General features: G+C 38.7%; 1 protein-coding gene across 2 annotated transcripts in view; it reads left to right on the top strand.

Annotated features, from left to right (window-relative positions):
• The window catches only part of FGD6 (FYVE, RhoGEF and PH domain containing 6), a 107846-nt gene that overhangs the window by 68902 nt on the left and 20132 nt on the right, over positions 1 to 18812 (top strand). For both annotated transcript variants that reach the window (XM_039236625.1, XM_039236624.1), the window contains exons 9-14: positions 12627 to 12677; positions 15529 to 15587; positions 15665 to 15736; positions 16435 to 16503; positions 17462 to 17545; positions 18285 to 18364. In XM_039236625.1, coding sequence (XP_039092556.1) covers positions 12627 to 12677; positions 15529 to 15587; positions 15665 to 15736; positions 16435 to 16503; positions 17462 to 17545; positions 18285 to 18364 — 415 coding nt within the window. The remainder of the gene's footprint in view (positions 1 to 12626; positions 12678 to 15528; positions 15588 to 15664; positions 15737 to 16434; positions 16504 to 17461; positions 17546 to 18284; positions 18365 to 18812) is intronic.

Raw genomic sequence — 18812 nt, 5'->3', positions numbered from 1 at the left:
AACTCAATGAGCTAAAAGGCTTAGGGAATTAAACGTTGTTTTTCGTAAAGTTGAGAGTCCCCATGCTGTGTTATCAATTAATGTTTCATGGATGAATGGCTCAATAAATTATTAATGGTTGAAACGTCCTTCCAGTTACCCAAGCACAAAATTGTGGAAAGGACTGAAATATTTCTCTTTCCTCCTCTTTCCTCTGTCATAGGATCTGCTGACCAGTTTTCCTTTGCCTCTGATTCCTGTTCTTTCCATTTCCCTTGTTATGTTCCAGGCCAGGCCTTTGTAAACTCCTGTCAAATTGTGGCAATATCTTCCTTCTGGCCTTGCTACCTCTTATCAAGAGACCGGCCCCTGTGTAGCCTAGCACATTGTCATTTAATCTCTTTTCCAAGGATACCAAAAGGAAAAACACACTCCTCCTGTGTCTCTCCTATTCATACACCACCACCACCACACTCACAATACTACACCGGATGTGTAGTTTTGTCCCACAGCAGTCAATTCTCTTTGACATCAGCTAGGTGTCCTACAGTTTGATTCAATTCAGGCACTGTCTACCTGGAAATAGTGCCAGATTCTACAGATTAAGGGCTCAGTCCCACAAGACTACCCCCCTGCAAACTTCACATGCCATTTAGTACGTCCCAGGTTGTCACCTGTTTTTCTGATCAACCAGCTATAAATATGGGTTCCCCTGATTCTCTCTTTGGGTTCAGTACTTTGCCAGAATGGTTCATAGAACTCAGAGCAACACTTATTTACATTTGTTGGTATATCATTAAAGGATATGATGAAGGGGGACACCTGAGTGGCTCAGTCAGTTAAGTGTCCAACACTTGGTTTCAGCTCAGGTCATGATCTCATGGTTTGTGACTTTGAGCCCCACATCTAGCTCCGTGCTGACAGTGCGGAGTCTGCTTAATATTCTCACTCTCTGATCCTTCCCCACTCACTCTCTCTGTCTCTCTCTCTCAAAAATAAATAAATAAATAATTTTTTTTAGAAGGATATGATGAAGGAAAAAAAATGACCATCTAAATGGAAGGGATGCATAGGGCAAGGTGTGTGGGAATGACCTTGGAGCTTCCATGCCCTCTTTGGGTACCACTTTCCCAGCACGTCTGCATGTTCAGCAACCAGAAGCTCTGACCCCTATACTTTGGGATTTTAATGAAGGCTTCATCATGTGGTCATGATCCATTATTAACTCCACTTCTAGCCCTCTTCCCTTCCTCTTAGGATGGAGAGGGGGGTGAAAGTTCCAAGCTTATAATCATGGATTGATCTTTCTGGTGAGCAGCCCTCATCTAGGAGCTATTCAGGAGCCCACCCAGAGTCAGCTCGCTAGAACAAAAGACATTTCTATCACCTAGGAAGTTCCAGAGGACTTAGGAGTTCTGTCAGAACTAGAGTCAGAGCCCAAATGTTAGAACAAAACATGCTCCTAGTGCTCTTATCACTTAGAAAATCACAGGGGTCTTAGGAGCTCTGTGCCAGGAACTGGGAGTAGAGGCCGGGAAAATTGAAAACTTTCTTATTTACCATAATGGTAGATACCTGTCATTTGTCCAAACCCATAGAATGTACAACACCAAGAGTAAATCCTAATGTAAACTGTAGGCTTTCAGAGAGGCGGAGGGTTGTGATGTGTCAATGTAGCTTCATCCATTCTAATAAACATACCACTCTGGTGGGGGGTATTGATATGGGGAGGACTGTGCATGTCTGGGACAGAGAGTAAATGGGAAATCTCTATGCCTTTCTTTCAGATCTGCTGTGAACATAAAATTACTCTTTTAAAAAAAAAGTCTTAATTTGGGAGGGGGGAACATTATTATTATTATTATTCACAGTATAAAGGCCACAGGTTATTACCCAGAATTTCCCAAACCTTATTTTTCTTTGTTCTAGTTGCGGTAGTTTTTTTACTCTCCACTGAAAGGTGTCCTCAAGGTCAGATTCTTTCTTTCATTAATCAGTATTTATATGGCTGAACTTGAGCTGTACACCTTTATACACTAGCCAGCACCAACGTGGTCCTTGCTCTGGCGGAGCTTGTAGTCTTCTTTGGGGTCATGCCCAATCACTGAGGCTTCCACCAAGCGTGTCCTCTCCTCAAGTCCTCAATTAAACTGATCTCATCATTTGTTTGAGTGACTATATTTTGAAGATTTATTTTTGTAGGGGTCTTCTGTACCTATTAAAAAATATGTAGGTATTATAAAACGTAGTTCTTCTTTATCTTCTACCATCCAGAGATAACTATCATAGACCCTTTAAGATTTTTTTTTTGTCTCTGTGTTATATGCAGTATAAATTTTTTTAACAAAAAAACTTTTTATTTGTGGAAAGTTACTACACTGGTGTTGAAAAAAGTTGAATCAGTGAGGATCATGTTGAGAAAGTAAAATAAAATGAAAAACATAATTTAAAAATTCCTCTGAAGTATCTTTTCCATTTCTGTATTTAAGAGGAAAAAACAGTCCTTTGAACTTTGATTAAATTTGGATCAGGTAGTTTTCTTTGATCTTTTCTAAATATTTATGTTATAAGTGACTAACGACATATTATATTACTTTTCCTGTAATCTTTGCCTTTAGTCTGGGATGGTATTAACTCCCTCTAGGTTTTAGAAATCCAGGATTTCCCATGTTGGTTGAAAATGGGATATTAAAAACATCTGTTACAGCGTTCTGAAGCTATTAATTTGAGCTATGAACAGACTAATAAGCAGATTCGAGAAAAGATCACAATCATATGAATGCACGACTTTTAAAAAATCCTTACTGAAAAATGAAACTTCTGCTTAGCAAATATTTGTCTTATAACCCAGAGCTAATTGTCTCCCTCAAAAGTCATTCTAACACACTCTCTAGGGTAGAACGTGATGAAAGGTGGGGCTGTTCCAGTCACTAGCCAAGGAAGTTAGTTTCTGAATAACCCAAAGACCCTGATGTAAGGCAGTGATAATATTCAGAATTCCTGTTATTATTAGCTCAGTCTTCACCTTGTTGCAATTAATTTTTTAATTATAGTTGTGAACAAGGTACTTTGAGAGATGGTATTTGATAAATTATATCCATGAAATATTTAAGTACTATGGAAATAAATATTTAGTACTATGGAAAGACTTTAGGGTATAAGCACATTATATCTGCCTGTCCTATTATAGCTTTTTTTAAAAAAAAATTTTAAGCTTATTTATTTATTTTGAAAGAGAGAGCAAGCAGGGGAGGGGGGCACAGAGAGAGAGAGAATCCCAAGCAGGCTCCACACTGTCAGCACTGCGCCCGACACAGGGCTCAAATCCATGAACTGTGAGACCCATGACCTGAGCCAAAACCAAGAGTTGGATGCTCAACTGACTGAGCCACCCAAGTGTCCCCAAATTATAGCTTTTAAATGTAATCTCACTTTCTCTATAGAACAGAGGTTCTTAACCTTTTTTGGGCCTAGATTCTTCTGCTAATCTAGTGAGGCCTATGGACCTCTTAGAATAATTTTTTAAAAGTTACAGAATAGGGGTGCCTGGGTCACTCAGTTGGTTAAACATCTGACTTCGGCTCAGGTTATGATCTTATGGTTCCTGGGTTTGAACCCTGTGTCAGGCTCTGTGCTGACAGCTCAGAGCCTGGAGCCTGCTTCAGATTCTGTGTCTCCCTCTCTCTTTGCCCCTCTCCCCTGCTCGTGTTCTGTCTTTCTCTGTCTCTCAAAAATAAATAAATGTTGAAAAAAATAAAAGTTACAGAGGCATATGCTTCTGTAAGCATATGCTTACAGTTACAGTTACTCTTCAGTTACAAATCTGTAATCATCAAGACAGTATGGTATTGGCACAAAAACAGACACATAGACCAACAGAATAGTATAGAGAACCCAGAATTGGACTCACAAATATATGGCCAGCTAATCTTTGACAAAGCAGGAAAGACTATCCAATGGAAAAAAGAGAGTCTCTTCAGCAAATGGGTTTTGGAAGAACTGGACAGCAACATGCAAAATAATGAAACTGGACCACCTTCTTACACCACACACAAAAATAAATTCAAAATGGTTGAAAGACCTAAGTATGAGACAGGAAACCATCAAAATCCTAGAGGAAAAACAGGCAACAACCTCTTTGACCTCAGCCACAGCATCTTCTTACTTGACATGTCTCCAAAGGCAAGGGAAATAAAAGCAAAAATGAACTATTGGGGTATCATCAAGATAAAAAGCTTCTGCACAGCAAAGGAAACATTCAACAAAACCAAAAGGCAACCAACAGAATGGGAGAAGATATTTGCAAATGACATATCAGATAAAGTGTTAGTATACAACACCCAAAAAACAAATAACCCAGGGAAGAAATGGGCAGAAGACATGAATAGACACTTTTCCAAAGAAGACACCCAGATGGCCAACAGACACATGAAAAGATGCTCAACATCACTCATCAGGGAAATACAAATCAAAACCACATTGAGATACCACCTCACACTGGTCATTGTGGCTAAAATTAACAACTCAGGCAACAACAGATGCTGGCGAGGATGTGGAGAAAGGAAACCCTCTTGCACTGTTGGTGGGAATGCAAACTGGTGCGACCACTCTGGAAAATAGTGTGGAGCTTCCTCAAAAAAATTAAAAATAGAATTACCTTATAATCTATCAATAGCACTACTAGGAATTTATTCAAAGAGCTAAAATGGCCATCAACTGATGAATGGATAAAGAAAAAAATATATGTATATGTATATTACTCTATACAATATAAAATTACTATAATATAACTATAAATTATAAAGTATTTATAGTATATATTACCATATGCAATATATAATTACTATACAATCAATATAAATACACACAAACCTATACACACAATGGAATATTACACAGCAATAAAAAAAAATGAAATCTTGCCATTTGCAACAACATGGATGGAACTGGAGGGTATTATACTAAGTGAAATAAATCAGTCAGAGAAAAGACTGATATCTATGTTTTCACTCATGTGGAATTTGAGAAACTTAATAGAAGGCCCTGGGGGAAGGTAAGGGAAAAGAATATATATAGTTACAAACAGAGAGGGAGGCAAATCATCAGAGACTCTTAAATACAGACAATAAACAGAGAGCTGATGGGAGGGGGTGTGGGAGGGAGGAGAGGAAAATAGTTGATGGACATTGAGGAGGGCATTTGTTGGGATGAGCACTGGGTGTTGTATTTAAGTGATGAATCATGGGAATCTACTCCCGAAGTCAAAAGTACACTGTATACATTGTATGTTAGCTGACTTGACAATAAGTTATATATATGTAAAAGAAAGACCTATTGGTTGAAAAATAATAAGTATTGAGGCACCCTGGGTGGCTCAGTTGGTTAAGCATCTTATTCTTGGTTTCAGCTCAGGTCATAATCTCCTGGTCCATGAGATCTGATAATGCAGAGCCTGCTTGGGATTCTCGCTCTCCCTCTCTGTCTGTCCCTTTCCTGCATGTGCTCATGCATGTGCATGCTCTCTCAAATTAATAAACATTTGAAAAATGGTATTCTATTAATAGTATAGGGAGGTAACTTTAAAATGAGCCTGTTTTTAAGAATGTAACGTATGGCAAAATAAGTGTAAGACGGAAGAAAAAAGGAAAAATTAATGGGACACCTGTGTGGCTCAGTCAGTTAAGCATCCTACTTTGGCTCAGATCATGATCTCATGGTTTATGAGTTCGAGCCCCACGTCAGGCGCTGTGCTGACAACTCAGCCTGGAGCAGCCTGGAGCCTGCTTCAGATTCTGTGTCTCCTTCTCTCCCTGTCTCTCTCTCTCTCAGAATAAATAAACGTTAAAAAAATTTTTGAAGAAAAGATAAATTAAGATTCTTACATCAGGGGATACACTAAAATAAAAATGAAATATACATAGGCAGAAGAGAGAGGATTTTTAGGGCAATGAAAATACTTTGTACGTTACCATCATCAGGGATGCATGTCATTTTATGTTTGTCTAAATCCATAGAATATACAACACCAAGAGTGAACTATGGACTGGGTAATAATGATGTTTCAATACAGCTTTATCAGTTGTAAAGGTACCACTCTGGTGGGGGATGTTGATAATGGGAGAGACTGTGCAAGTGTGGGAGTGGGAGTGTATGGAAAATCTCTGTTCCTTCCCTCAGCTTTACTGTGAATGTAAAACTGTTTTTAAAAAAAACAAACCTTAATTTAAATAAAAACTAAATATAAAGCAGTAAGCCATAGGAAAAAAAGGGGAAAAATAAAATGGGTTATTAAGACTCTAAGGATAGGGAAAAGAGGAGAGATGGTTTTCTAAGCCCAGAAAAATAAAGAAAGTATAAAGGAAAATACTGATACTTTTCTGCTATTCTAAATAATAAAAGCATTATAAGTTTAAAACGCATTCAAAATTAAAAGATAAACAATACATCAGAAAATATATTAGCAAATATGAAAGAAATTGCTTTTTCACTAAGAATATTAAAATTCCCTTAGGTATCTGGACTAAACGTAGGAATAATTCACCCAGAAAATGCATAATAAATACACAGTGGCATATCTAACATCCTCTGAATCCTAAGTATTAATTAAAACAAGTTTTCAGTTCCCCCTACTATATCAGAAATAAAAAAACTACAATACACATAACTGGATCATTTAGTGAATTTGATACTCTCATCTATTTATAATGATATTTTAAGTTGGTATATTCCTTTAAGGAAGGTTTCTCATGATATATATATCAGGTACTTTAAAAAAACTTCATTCTCACTGATCAAGAAATAATCTCAAGTATGTAAAAAGACAAATATATGAAGATACTGATCAGTGTTACTTACAATTAAAATGATTATATAATTATTCAAAGAGCAAAAGGGCACTATTTATAATTAGACATGTGCAACAAGTATACAGCAGAGTCATTATGGGCAAATTAGAATATATGACCATACTATTTAGAATAGCCAAAACAAGATAATTTCAAAATGACCTTTAGTACCTAAGTACTGAATAACATCCCTCTCATGGGATGTTAGTCAGCTATTTTTAATGGGAAAAAAATATGTGGGCTAGGAGACTTTAAATGGGCTATAAAATCCTATATATTATTAAAATTAAAATCAAGCAGAAGGAAATATTTTAAAATCATAATAGTTACTTTAAGTTTATTTTTATTTTCTTTTGAGAGAGAGAGCAAGCAGGACAGAGGCAAAGAGGGAGAGAAAATCCCAAGTAGGCTCTACACTGTTAGTTCAGAGCCCCATGCGGGGCTCAAGCTCACAAACTGCAAGATCATGACCTGAGCTGAAGTTGAGCACTTAACCGACTGAGCCAACCAGGTGCCCCTATAATAGTTATTGCAGAGATGTGCATGGTTTGAGTTTTCTCCATTGTTTAATTTTCCAAATTTCCTATCATTTTAAAATATTTTTTTAAATGTGCTTCATAATACATCAGAATGATAATCATTACAGTTTTCCAGTCTGGTCCACCCTACTTATTTTATGCGTGAGGATAAATGCTACAGGGCATGGCCAAAGTCACAGGCCTTGGCCAGACATAGCTGGATGATGAAGAGTCTGTCCTCTCACTGCCAGTGAGGATACTTGACCACTTCACCAAGCTGCCTCGAAGATGGCAGCAGCATGTCTTGCAACTTAACACTTGACCTTTACTTTTGGTATTTAAAATAATTCCTTTGTCTCAGAAATCGGGATAATTTCTGGTTGCTTTTAAAATCTGAAACTTTTGGGGCACCTGGGTGGCTCAGTCGATTAAGCATCCGACTTCAGCTCAGGTCATGATCTCACGGTTCATGGGTTCGAGCCCTGCGTCGGGCTCTGTGCTGACAGCTCAGAGCCTGGAGCCTGTTTCAGATTCTGTGTCACAGTCTCTCTCTGACCCTCCCCTGCTCACGCTGTCTCTCTCTCTCAGAAATAAATAAAAACATTTTTTAAAAATGTAAAAAAAGGGGCGCCTGGGTGGCTTAGTCGGTTAAGCATCCGACTTTTGCTTAGGTCATGATCTTGCGGTTCGTGGGTTCGAGCCCCGCGTCGGGCTCTGTGCTGACTGCCAGCTCTGAGCCTGGAGCCTGTTTCAGTCTGTGACTCCCTCTCTCTCTGACCCTCCCCTGCTCACGCTGTCTCTCTCTCCTAGAAATAAATAAAAATATTTTAAAAAAAATGTAAAATAAATAAAATCTGAAACTTTGGCAAAGAAGCTTATAGACTAGACTTATTCTTCTCTGGATCCCATAATTCTGGGTGTGTCACTGATCTCATTACATATTTAAGGAGGAAAGAAGAAATGAGGGTATTACAAAGTAAGACGTCCTCAAGTTCAAACAAATTGACTTTGGAATGTCACTGTCCTTGTATGTTCATTTCCTCTGTGCTTTGCCACCAACCGTTTCTCAGCACAGTCCAGGAATCCAGCTGGGTGTTGTTGAATTAAAATGTTCCAGAATCCCAATCCCACAGATGACTCACTTTTAAGAAAGGTTAAGTATACTTCTGAACAATTTTCTGCTTTAAGTTGAGTATTTTTTGATTAGGTAATCAGGGGGTGATAAGGCTTACTAGGAGCCCATATGTACAGAAAACTTAGACCTCTCACTACATACAGTATTTATTGTATTGTAATCCTTTCACTCTGGGCCTCATATGTGAAAACAAAGTTACCTTGTGTATCTCTTAAAGCACATGCTAGGTTTTGGCTAATTTTGTGCTTCTAATGGGTGATAATAGGAGTTAATTAACTTTTATTAATCAACAATGCCACCTGGTGGCCATAAAGTATATTTTGTGGTGCCCACGCACACTGCACCAACTTTGTTTTCTTTGTTATAAATAACCTTAGCATCAATTGAGGCATTTTTATCAGTGAAATTTTTTTGATTGCCTAGTTCGGTTTGGCAAGAGTAGGAAAAATCAAGGAATACTGTAAGTGTAACATGGCAAATTGAAATGACTACTCTGTTCTCATTGTTTCTAATGAAGCTCATGCAGGATACTAGGTTCTAAATGGTGCATAGTAAGAATTCCCTGTGACTCACACAAGCGTGTCTGTCTGGTCTCTGTTTCGGGGTTTCACCTGGGTTATAACAGTCACTGGGGCAGCTCGTGGTTTCAGTGCTCCTCCCGTCTGACTCAGGCAGATCAGCCACATTCTTCTCATTCTGCAGTTAAAGTACTGGGTGGTTCTTAACCAAGGGGATTCATGGTCTGGTCTTTGAAAAGTAAAAAAGTTGTCAAGATGATGTATTGCAACAAGGTGCCCTGAAAATATAGATGGATGGATGGATGGATTCTTTGGAAAGTTGAATTTATAAAATTCAATTTAGGAAAATTGGATTTTGAAAGTTGAAATTTAAGGTGGTTTTTGTTGTTGTTGTTGTTGTTGTTTTTAAGTTGGCCAGGAAAGTAAACCTAACTCCATTCCATCTTTGGTTAAAAGCATGATTTTGCAGCATCCAAGTGGTGGGTTTTCTGCTGTATTTCCACTCTGTGCCTGAAGTTTGTGTATTTCCACTCTGTGCCTGAAGTTCAGGTTGGCCGGTAGCAGCTGAGCTTGAGTTCAGGGAAAGAAAATACAACACAAACTTATCAAGCTCAGCCCCGTGATTCTGAGGTCAGGATTTCCTCATACGGACATCTAGTGAGCCCTCTTGGTTTAAAGAAATGTCTCCATTCATTTGGGTATACTTTTGTATTAAAGAACAAAAATTGAAGGCAAAGTAGGAACTTGCAATGAGTCTGATATTTAGATAAATCTGCTTTTCCTCACTCTTCTGCTAACTAGAGGCTTTAAGGAACATCACTTTTGATTAATACAACAGCCTAAGTGTTGAAAACATGTAAGAAGAGTTGGGTTTTTCTCCCTAGCCTTGTTACTCATAGGAAAGTTAAATATTTGGGCCCACTGAACACAGCTTTATAAATGGAATGTATCCTGAGAGGGGTCAGAGTAAGATTAAGTTAATTTTTTCACCTCTAGTTGAGGCTAAGTAAAATGTGTAATAAGTAATTCTGTGGGTTTTTAAATCTATTTGATTGGTAGCATACTCGCCAACTTGTGTGTTCAGATTACTTTAAGAGCTAAATTGCTAGGGATATACATGGAAGCTTAATATCATCATACACAGTATCTCACCATGGCTTTTTGCCAGTGCTGGATATTTATAGTGTGCATGTTTAAACTCATGCAAGTTCTTGGGTCACTGTCTCAAAGATGTACAGAGTTTCAGCAGTTGGGTGTGTGCATTTGTGTCACCTATTAAACTAAAAAAGCTGAAACTAACATCCAAGTTTCTCTTTGTGTCTTTAAACATGACTTCATAAATCCATGAGATGAAATTAACCTGTTCTATAAAGTTGCTGAATGGAGATTGATTCTGATAAAAATGCATTCAGTCTCTTAATATGCCTTCCTTCTTTTTATTTTTCTTTTTTTTTTTTTATTTTTTTTTTTTTTTTTTTTTTTTAGAGAGAGAGAGACAGCGTGAGCAGGGGAGGGTCAGAGAGAGAGGGAATCACAGACTCTGAAACAGGCTCCAGGCTCTGAGCTGGCAGTCAGCACAGAGCCTGACACGGGGCTCAAACCCACGAATGCGAGATCATGACCCAAGCGAAAGTCAGAAGCTTAACTGACTAAGCCACCCAGGTGCCCCTCTTTTTATTTTTCTCCGTTCCCACTGGTGTTAGGAGTTGAAACATATGTTTCAGCCTTTACAGCCTTTTTCCTAAACATAATCCTGTCTAAAAAAATTATTTATATTTTTCTTCATCAAACATTTCTTGTCTCTGATATTCAAAGGCCTGGGCTATGTACTATGAGGGATAGAAAGATGAATAAGATACGGGTCCTGCCTACAAGAAGCTTTGAGTCTAATGAGAAAATGATAGAAGGCATAAAGTAAGTACTGTGTAATATATTATTCGAAGGGAGAGAATATTTCTTTCACGTGGAAAGTTGGTAAGAGAGTAGGAGTTTGAGATGAACCTTGAAGAATGGGAGTAGGATTTTTATGTGCAGAGACAGAAAAGGATTCAGTAGAAGGGAACATTAGAGACAAAAAGTGTGGAGCCAGGGACCACATGGGACATATTCAAGTATCGTGCAGAATCAGACTTTGGTAAGAACAAAGGGCCTGTGTTAGGCAGTAGCAAGACAGAAATTCAGAAAAGTCCATAGGGATCATGTAGTGTGGTGAACTTAAATTCCAGGGAACAGAATTTGTTTTGTGCCGGAGGGAAGGTGTTGTATGTATGTGGGGGTGTTGGTTTTTAAAAGAATTTGTTTTGAGAGGTAATTGAAGTCATCTAACATTTCTCAACAGAGAATGAAGTGCCTTAAAATCCCATGACATCCCTTAGTGTTAAAGACTTATAAAATATAACCTATCACCTTATTTTTTTTTCTGTATTATAAGAACTACTCTATATGTGGGGTGCCTGGGTGGCTCAGTCGGTTAAGCATCCGACTTCAGCTCAGGTCATGATCCCTCGGTTTGTGAGTTCGAGCCCCGCATCAGGCTCTGTGCTGTCAGCCAGCTCAGAGCCTGGAGCCTGTTTCAGATTCTGTGTCTCCCTCTCTCTCTGACCCTCCCCTGCTCATGCCGTCTCTCTCTCTCTCTCAGAAATAAATAAAACATTAAAAAAAAATTTTTTTTTAAATAAGAACTACTCTATACCCACATAGCTTATTTAAAGACCATCTTCATCTAGACCAGAGTTTCTCAGCTACAACACTATTGACATTTTGGCTTAGATAATTCTTTGTTGTGATGCTATCCTGTGCATTTGTAGGATATTTAGTATCCCTGGTCTCTAGCCACTAGATGCCAGTGGAACCCCCTTTGCCCAGTTGTGACAGTCAGAAATGTCTCCAGATATTTCCAAATGTCCCCTGGCAAGCAAATTCACCCCCATTTGAGAACCACTGCTCTACATGTATGTAGTGGATTCCTCTGATGTTCTCTGCCATTGTTAGACTCTTAGATTGACAAATCCCTTAAGTATTCAGTCTATTAATGCTTAGAATTTTGTGCTGGACACACAGCTGATTTGAGATTAGGGCATTTCACGTGTATTGGAGTGAAAGCACTGAACTGGGCATCAGGAAACCTGGATTCTAGTCTTAGCTCTGCCACAAAGAGGTGGTAAGTTCAGTGAAATTCTGTTAAGTAACCTGATACCTCATCTTGAAAATGATGGGTATGGGAGTGCCTGGGTAGTTCAGTCAGTTAAGCGTCTGACTCTTAGTTTCAGCTCTGGTCATGGTCAAACGGTCATGAGATCGAGCCCCATGCACAGAGCCTGCTTGGGATTTTCTCCCCTCCCCCCCCACCCCCCCGTATCTCCTCTGCTCGCTCTCTCACTCTCTCTCTTTCTCAAAATAAAATAAACATTGAAAAAAGAAAAGAAAATGACCAATGTGACCCCTGTGTCCTGATTTCAAATGCATCTTGGGGTTTATTCTTTCACATTTTTAGAAAGCACATATTGAACTAGCACATATATTAATTAACAAAACTGACTGAAGTATTGAATAAGCAAGATGAATTGTTTTTTTCCTTAGTGCTTTATTTTGCTATATTTTGCTAAATATTATAATCCTTTTTCTTTTCTAGATTATTTGAAAAATCTTCTAGAGGACTCTGGAGATTTTAGAGATACTCAAGGTAAATAACTTTTGTGGTGTTATATGCTACAGAAGACCTTATAGTATAGCTTACTCCAGAAGCTGGTCTCCTGAGAGAGGACCCAGCATGGTCTGGAGTAAGGAAGATTCCTTCTTTGCTCAGTCCCTCTGTGCCAGTGGAAAATTCACCTTCTCTAGATGTCTATTCCTTTGAAAAGCCAAGATTGAACCAGTTGATCTGCAAGTTCCTCTCAAGCTTTAAAATCATGAGTTTATGAAGTAATCAACTACACAAATCAGGGATAAGTTCTAAAATAGTATATTCTGGAACTGTTGATGGGCAATTGCCTTATCACCCTTCTATCCCTCACCCCTAGTAGTGCTTAAAAGGAAAACTTCTATTACAATACAAGGGACTCATTGATTTTCACAGATTTATCAACTGTGTGTGTGTGTGTGTTTCTCTCTTACACCTACACAGACAGACACACACACACACACACACAGAGGATTAATTCTGTTTAGGATACTCGTGTTTCTTTCTATTTATCCCCAAAGTACCTGTTTCAAATGCCATAGTTACATCCCTGGCTCTAATCTGAAATCCATGTTCACACTCCATTAATTTTATGAATAAGCTGAACAGGTTTTTAGCCCATTTTGTAGAGATTCTTATTCTCTTAATCATTTTACTTCTTCTCTAACATCTTCTCTTTGCAATTGTTTTGCTTTTCAAGGTGGTTTTTTTTAAGGCAAAGTTTGGAGTGAGGTATATGGTGTGCTTGTCTTAGGTGAACATGTAATCTAGCTGAAGAGAAAAGTCTGTAATACCCATCAGATAAAGAACAAATCAGATAGCTTTAAAGTGAGGATGCACTAAGCAGTGCAGAATCATTTCAAAGGGGGAAAGTGCGAAGATTGAAGAGGCAGTGCTTTGCTTAGAAAGAAGGGGGGCTGGCGATGAGTTGAAGGGTGGGCAAGAGGAAGAGTGGGCATTGCAGACCAGAGTCTGGCTTATGAAGATGAACATTTTAGCCTCATCTTAGTGACTTGGACCTCAAGACATCTCTCCCAGGGTTTCTGCCTTCAAGGAAAGTGAGTTATTAGCTTCATTTTCCAGATAAAACAAATATAGCACCAGGGATGAAGGAGTTTGCTTAAAGGAAGTTACACCCTTTAGCAAAGACATAAGTTCAAAGAAGCAATGAATGGTGAAGTGCACTATGTGGCCAGAAGCATGGCAGTAAAACGGTGAACAGTTGTAGATGAGATTGCCCAAGGGTGAGAGAAAATGAGATAAATATGCCTTTGGAAGGCAGACAGAAGAGTTAAAGGGATCCCTAAAGGGATGACATGGGGAAAGTAGAACTGCAGAATGGATGGGAGAAGGTAGAGCTTGGAGGCCTGATGACCAAATAGCAGCTGCTTCATCACTGTGTCCACTCATTAAATTCTAAAGCTTTTCTTCCTCCCCACTGGGAGTGTACATGGGCCAGAAGGAAGGGAATGTGTCCAGGATTTACCTCTTGGATATCTGCTGTGCTGAGTGTCACATGCAGTAAATTCTGATAAATGCTTGGGGTATCTATACTGCTTTTCTTTGCTAATGGTGATAATAATACATGTTTAAAGAATGTAGAACCCTCTAAGGCTAATACTAGAAAGAAAATCTCTTGGTAGGTTATAGTAACTGGACCAAAACACCTCAACCTCTTTCCATAAATTAATTTTTTCTTTTTTTCTTTTTTTTTTTTTATAGTCCTTTCGTTGATGATTACTGCCACTGCCATACCAGCCTCAGGGGGACATACTTCCTCTCTAATACTCTACCAGTTTTTCTCCATGGGAGTGTTACTGTCATTTCAGATAACCTTCTTTATATGAACTTCTAATTAGTATCACAAGACACTTAACATCCTTGGCTCTTGCCCACTAAAGGCCTGTGGATCTTCCCAGTCACTGTGACAACCAAAAATTGTCTTTACATAGGTTCAGATGTCTATAGGGAAGCATTACTGTCTTAAGAACAACCATAGGGGCGCCTGGGTGGCTTAGTTGGTTAAGCGTCCTACTTTCGCTTAGGTCATGATCTCGCGGTTCGTGGGTTCGAGCCCCGCGTCGGGCTCTGTGCTGACTGCCAGCTCAGAGCCTGGAGCCTGTTTCAGCCTGTGACTCCCTCTCTCTCTGACCCTCCCCTGCTCACGCTGTCTCTCTCTCTCTCTCCTAGAAATAAATAAAACATTAAAAAAAAAAAAAAAAAAGAACAACCATAGCCCAAAAGGAGACACAGTGCTGACTTTCCCCTTTATGTCTAGTTATGAAGATGACAAGACTAGAGCATTCAAAAACACTTTGCTAAAGGCAAGGAGTTAATAAGAATAAACACAGATGAAACTAAATTACTCAGCTCACAAAATAGTGCATGTAATTTCCTAAAGCTTAGCATGCTTCTGTGTGGTATTTCTTTCCCCTTGGGATCAGACTAAGAGAAGGCAGTTAAGCCCTGACCCCCTTAAATCGTCACTTTTCATAGTTCTGGTTTCCTGTCCCCTGTCCCACAGTACTTCTCTCCCATGGCAGTTTATACTGGAATGGTCTTTAACTTCCTGGTGAAATCCTTTCCTCATCCTTGTAAACTTCAGTAGGGTAATCAGATCTCAACACAAAGCAATCCTGACATTTATACTATTGATACACATGGCCTATAATGTCTCCTTAGAGTCTTGGGCTCATTTTTTTCATGAGTACTGTTTTTCCTCAGTATTGCCCTTATCAGATCCAAGCTTCTCCAGTGGTTGCTGCTATAAACTTGCCATCTTGACATCTGGAATTGCTTAATGTTGCCGTTCATTGGAATAACCTGATGTCCCTTCTGTTCCTACACATTTTAGATGCCCTTGCTGTTGTTATTGAGGTAGCTAACCATGCCAACGACACCATGAAGCAAGGAGTAAGTATTTTGATTTCAGTGGCTGGTATTCTATTGAAAGCCCAGGCCTTCATATTCTATACATTCTTTTTCTGTAGGACAACTTTCAGAAACTTATGCAGATTCAGTACAGCTTAAATGGACACCATGAAATAGTGCAGCCTGGACGGGTAAGTGTTTTTAGACTGCCTTTTGCAAACAATACAATGTATTTAGACACTGTTTGTAGCTATTTTTCATTTCAGTTATGAAAATAGGTTATTTGTTGTTGTTACTCTTCACTGACTCAGTCTGGATCAACCAAGTTCATTCTGTCCATTCAAAACATTCATGATTTAAGTCACTGTGACAAGAAGTCCAATTCAATTAGGAGAATGGCAAGGAACCCCACAGAGTATCTGATTAAATAGGATCATTTTATTGTGTAATACTAACTGACCTCACACTGCTTTAAAGACAATTTCATTTAAAATCTTTAATGTAAGAGGGGAGGGAGAAAATTGGTGTTTTGATGCTCCTCATAGAGCACAAAAGTGGCATAGGAAATGAATCCAGGAAAATTACAAAGTGCAATTGTCAGGGTGTTGGCTATACCTCAGGATCAAGTACACACTCAGTCAGTTACATTTCAGACCACATAGTACCCCTGGGACCAATACTGGATTTATGAAACTCTGCTAGCTTGTCCAGTTCCTTAAAGGGCTTAAAAAGAAACCATGACTGTAAAAAGTGACATGGGAACTATGTCCACCCAGCCCCACTCTCCTAAAAAAAATTCTGGGGAAAGAAAGTTGAAAAACAAATTATATATTTATCATAGTTGTATTATGATGATGGGACTAAATGGGTATTTGTTTGGATGAATCAGGTTTTTCTGAAAGAAGGAACTCTGATGAAGCTGTCTCGGAAAGTCATGCAGCCCCGAGTGTTTTTCCTAGTAAGTGGCCATGTGTGTTTCTGATGAGCCAGAGAAAGGGATAATCGCCTAATGGAAGGAGACATTTGTACATGACAGAAAAGCTTAACACATTCTTATCGCCTCAGTGGGATCTCTGTCTTGCTTTTTTGCATTTCAACTGTAGGAAATAAAGTCTTTTATGATGCATGCATAACCAAAAATTATTTCCTTTTTGAATTTAGTTTATGTCATTTCTAACGTGGATTCAATCAATTATTTAAGCAGATTGTAATACTTTAGTGGGATTTAGGATTCAGAAAATACTGTGTCTGTTACAGAACTTGGAAAGGAAAGCACATTTTAAAGAAAATCCCTTTTTTCTTTTTTTTTAGTTTTTAGTTAAATTTTTTTTAATGTTTATTGTTTATTTTTGAGAGAGAGACAGAGTGTAAGTAGGGGAGGCAGAGAGAGAGAGAGAATCCGAATCAGGCTCCAGGCTCCAAGCTGTCAGCAGCACAGAGCCCAGAGTGGGGTCTCGAACCCATGGACCGCAAGATTGTGACCTGAGTCGAAATTGAACACTCAACCGACTGAGCCACACAGGCGCCCCACCATTTTTCTTTTTTTAATGTTTGTTTATTTTTGAGAGAAAGAGAGCAAGCAGGAGAGGGGCAGAGAATATCCGAAGTGGGCTCTGTGCTGACCACAGACAGTCCAATGCCGGGCTCAAACTCATGAACCGTGAGATCATGACCTGAGCCAAAGTCAGATGCTTAACCTACTAAGCTACCGAGGTGTCCCGAAATTGTCTTTTTAATAATAATTCTAATAAAGCATTCTGGGTGGTTGTAGTTTATATAAGCATGCTTAAGTGTTTTATTCAAAGAACTTTTAATTAAAAAGTAGTATTTTTTTTTTTAACTTCAGTGTCTTACTAATGTCTTTGTAGCTGAAATGTGTTTCTTTACTTCACCCTATGAAATATTTCTACTTTCAGTTTAATGACGCCCTGTTGTATACAACACCGGTGCAGTCTGGGATGTATAAACTGAACAACATGCTCTCGTTGGCTGGAATGAAGGTCTGTGCATCTGTTAGAAGATACTTCTTTTCTTACCCCAAATATATTTAGAGAAGAAACCCTAAGATATGCATGTTTTTCACATCCTTAACTTTTCTCTCTCCCTGTGTTACTATTTATATGTTCATTTATTCATTTAGGTAGTCATTTGTTCACTCACATTAATTTATTCATGCAGTATTTAATGAGAACTACTATAAACAAAACATGGTACTAAGTTTGGTGAAAAATACAAAGATGAACTGTCATGATTTTGTCACTGCCTCACCCAGAGGTCAGATAATACACTGTACATAAATACCTATAAAGGCACAAATAACCAATGAAGGCATATTTAAAATTTGGAGGAGTTCAGAAAATAAAGAATGTGCAACTTTTGATGGGACCCGATGGAGGAACTGGTAGCAGCTGGGAAACAGGGAGGAAGTCTTTGGAGGAAGAGCCACGAGCCTTAAAGAGTAGGTCACATACAGCCATGCTGAGATGTGGAGAAGGCATTGCAGATAGAGGGGAGTAGTGTGAGCCACAGCCTGAAGGTGGGAAGGTTGGGCCTGTGCATTTGCAGGTATCTAACTCTGTCTGGCACACAGAGTAGATGAGGGACAGCAGTGGGAGAAGAAGCTGGGTATGAGGTTGGTGGTGAATGACCACACCAAGGGCATTGGGCAGCTTTAGCTATGCTTCAGAGATGAGATTTGCAATAGGGTGAGTTTGCTTAAATTGTCTTGCTTTCTTTCAGGTCAGGAAACCTACCCAAGAAGGATATCAGAATGAATTAAAGATTGAAAGTGTAGAACGTTCCTTTATCCTCTCAGCCAGGTAAATTTTTAAAACATTTATACATGAATTTGCTGGTATTACAGGGTCATACGTCTCCAACACTTTTTACGTTTGGGTTAACTACTAGGCTTATTTCTTTTTCTGTTTCTTCCCTAAAACCATACAGTTTACTTTTGGTTTGCCATGTAGGTAAAATGTCTGAGAGGTGATCCAATAATGTGTTAGAAGCACAAAGCTAAAAGTGTTCCTATGAAAAGAATAATAAAGCTGAAAGTGCCTTGCTAATTGTTTTTTTTTTAGTAAATGCTTCAAATCTTTTTGCAATGGCACCTAATGTTTTTAAAGACATCTTGTGCTTTGTGATTCACTAGGAAGTTTTCACATAACACTGAAAGGTCATAACAAATATACAGAGTGGGTTTCATCTCATTAAAAATGAGGAAGACTTGGGGCGCCTGGGTGGCTTAGTCGGTTGAGCGTCCGACTT

Source organism: Hyaena hyaena, unplaced genomic scaffold, assembly GCF_003009895.1.
Source record: "Hyaena hyaena isolate Hyena2069 unplaced genomic scaffold, ASM300989v1 scaffold_113, whole genome shotgun sequence".
Lineage (NCBI taxonomy): Eukaryota > Metazoa > Chordata > Mammalia > Carnivora > Hyaenidae > Hyaena > Hyaena hyaena.
This window is presented reverse-complemented; position numbering and strand designations above follow the sequence as displayed.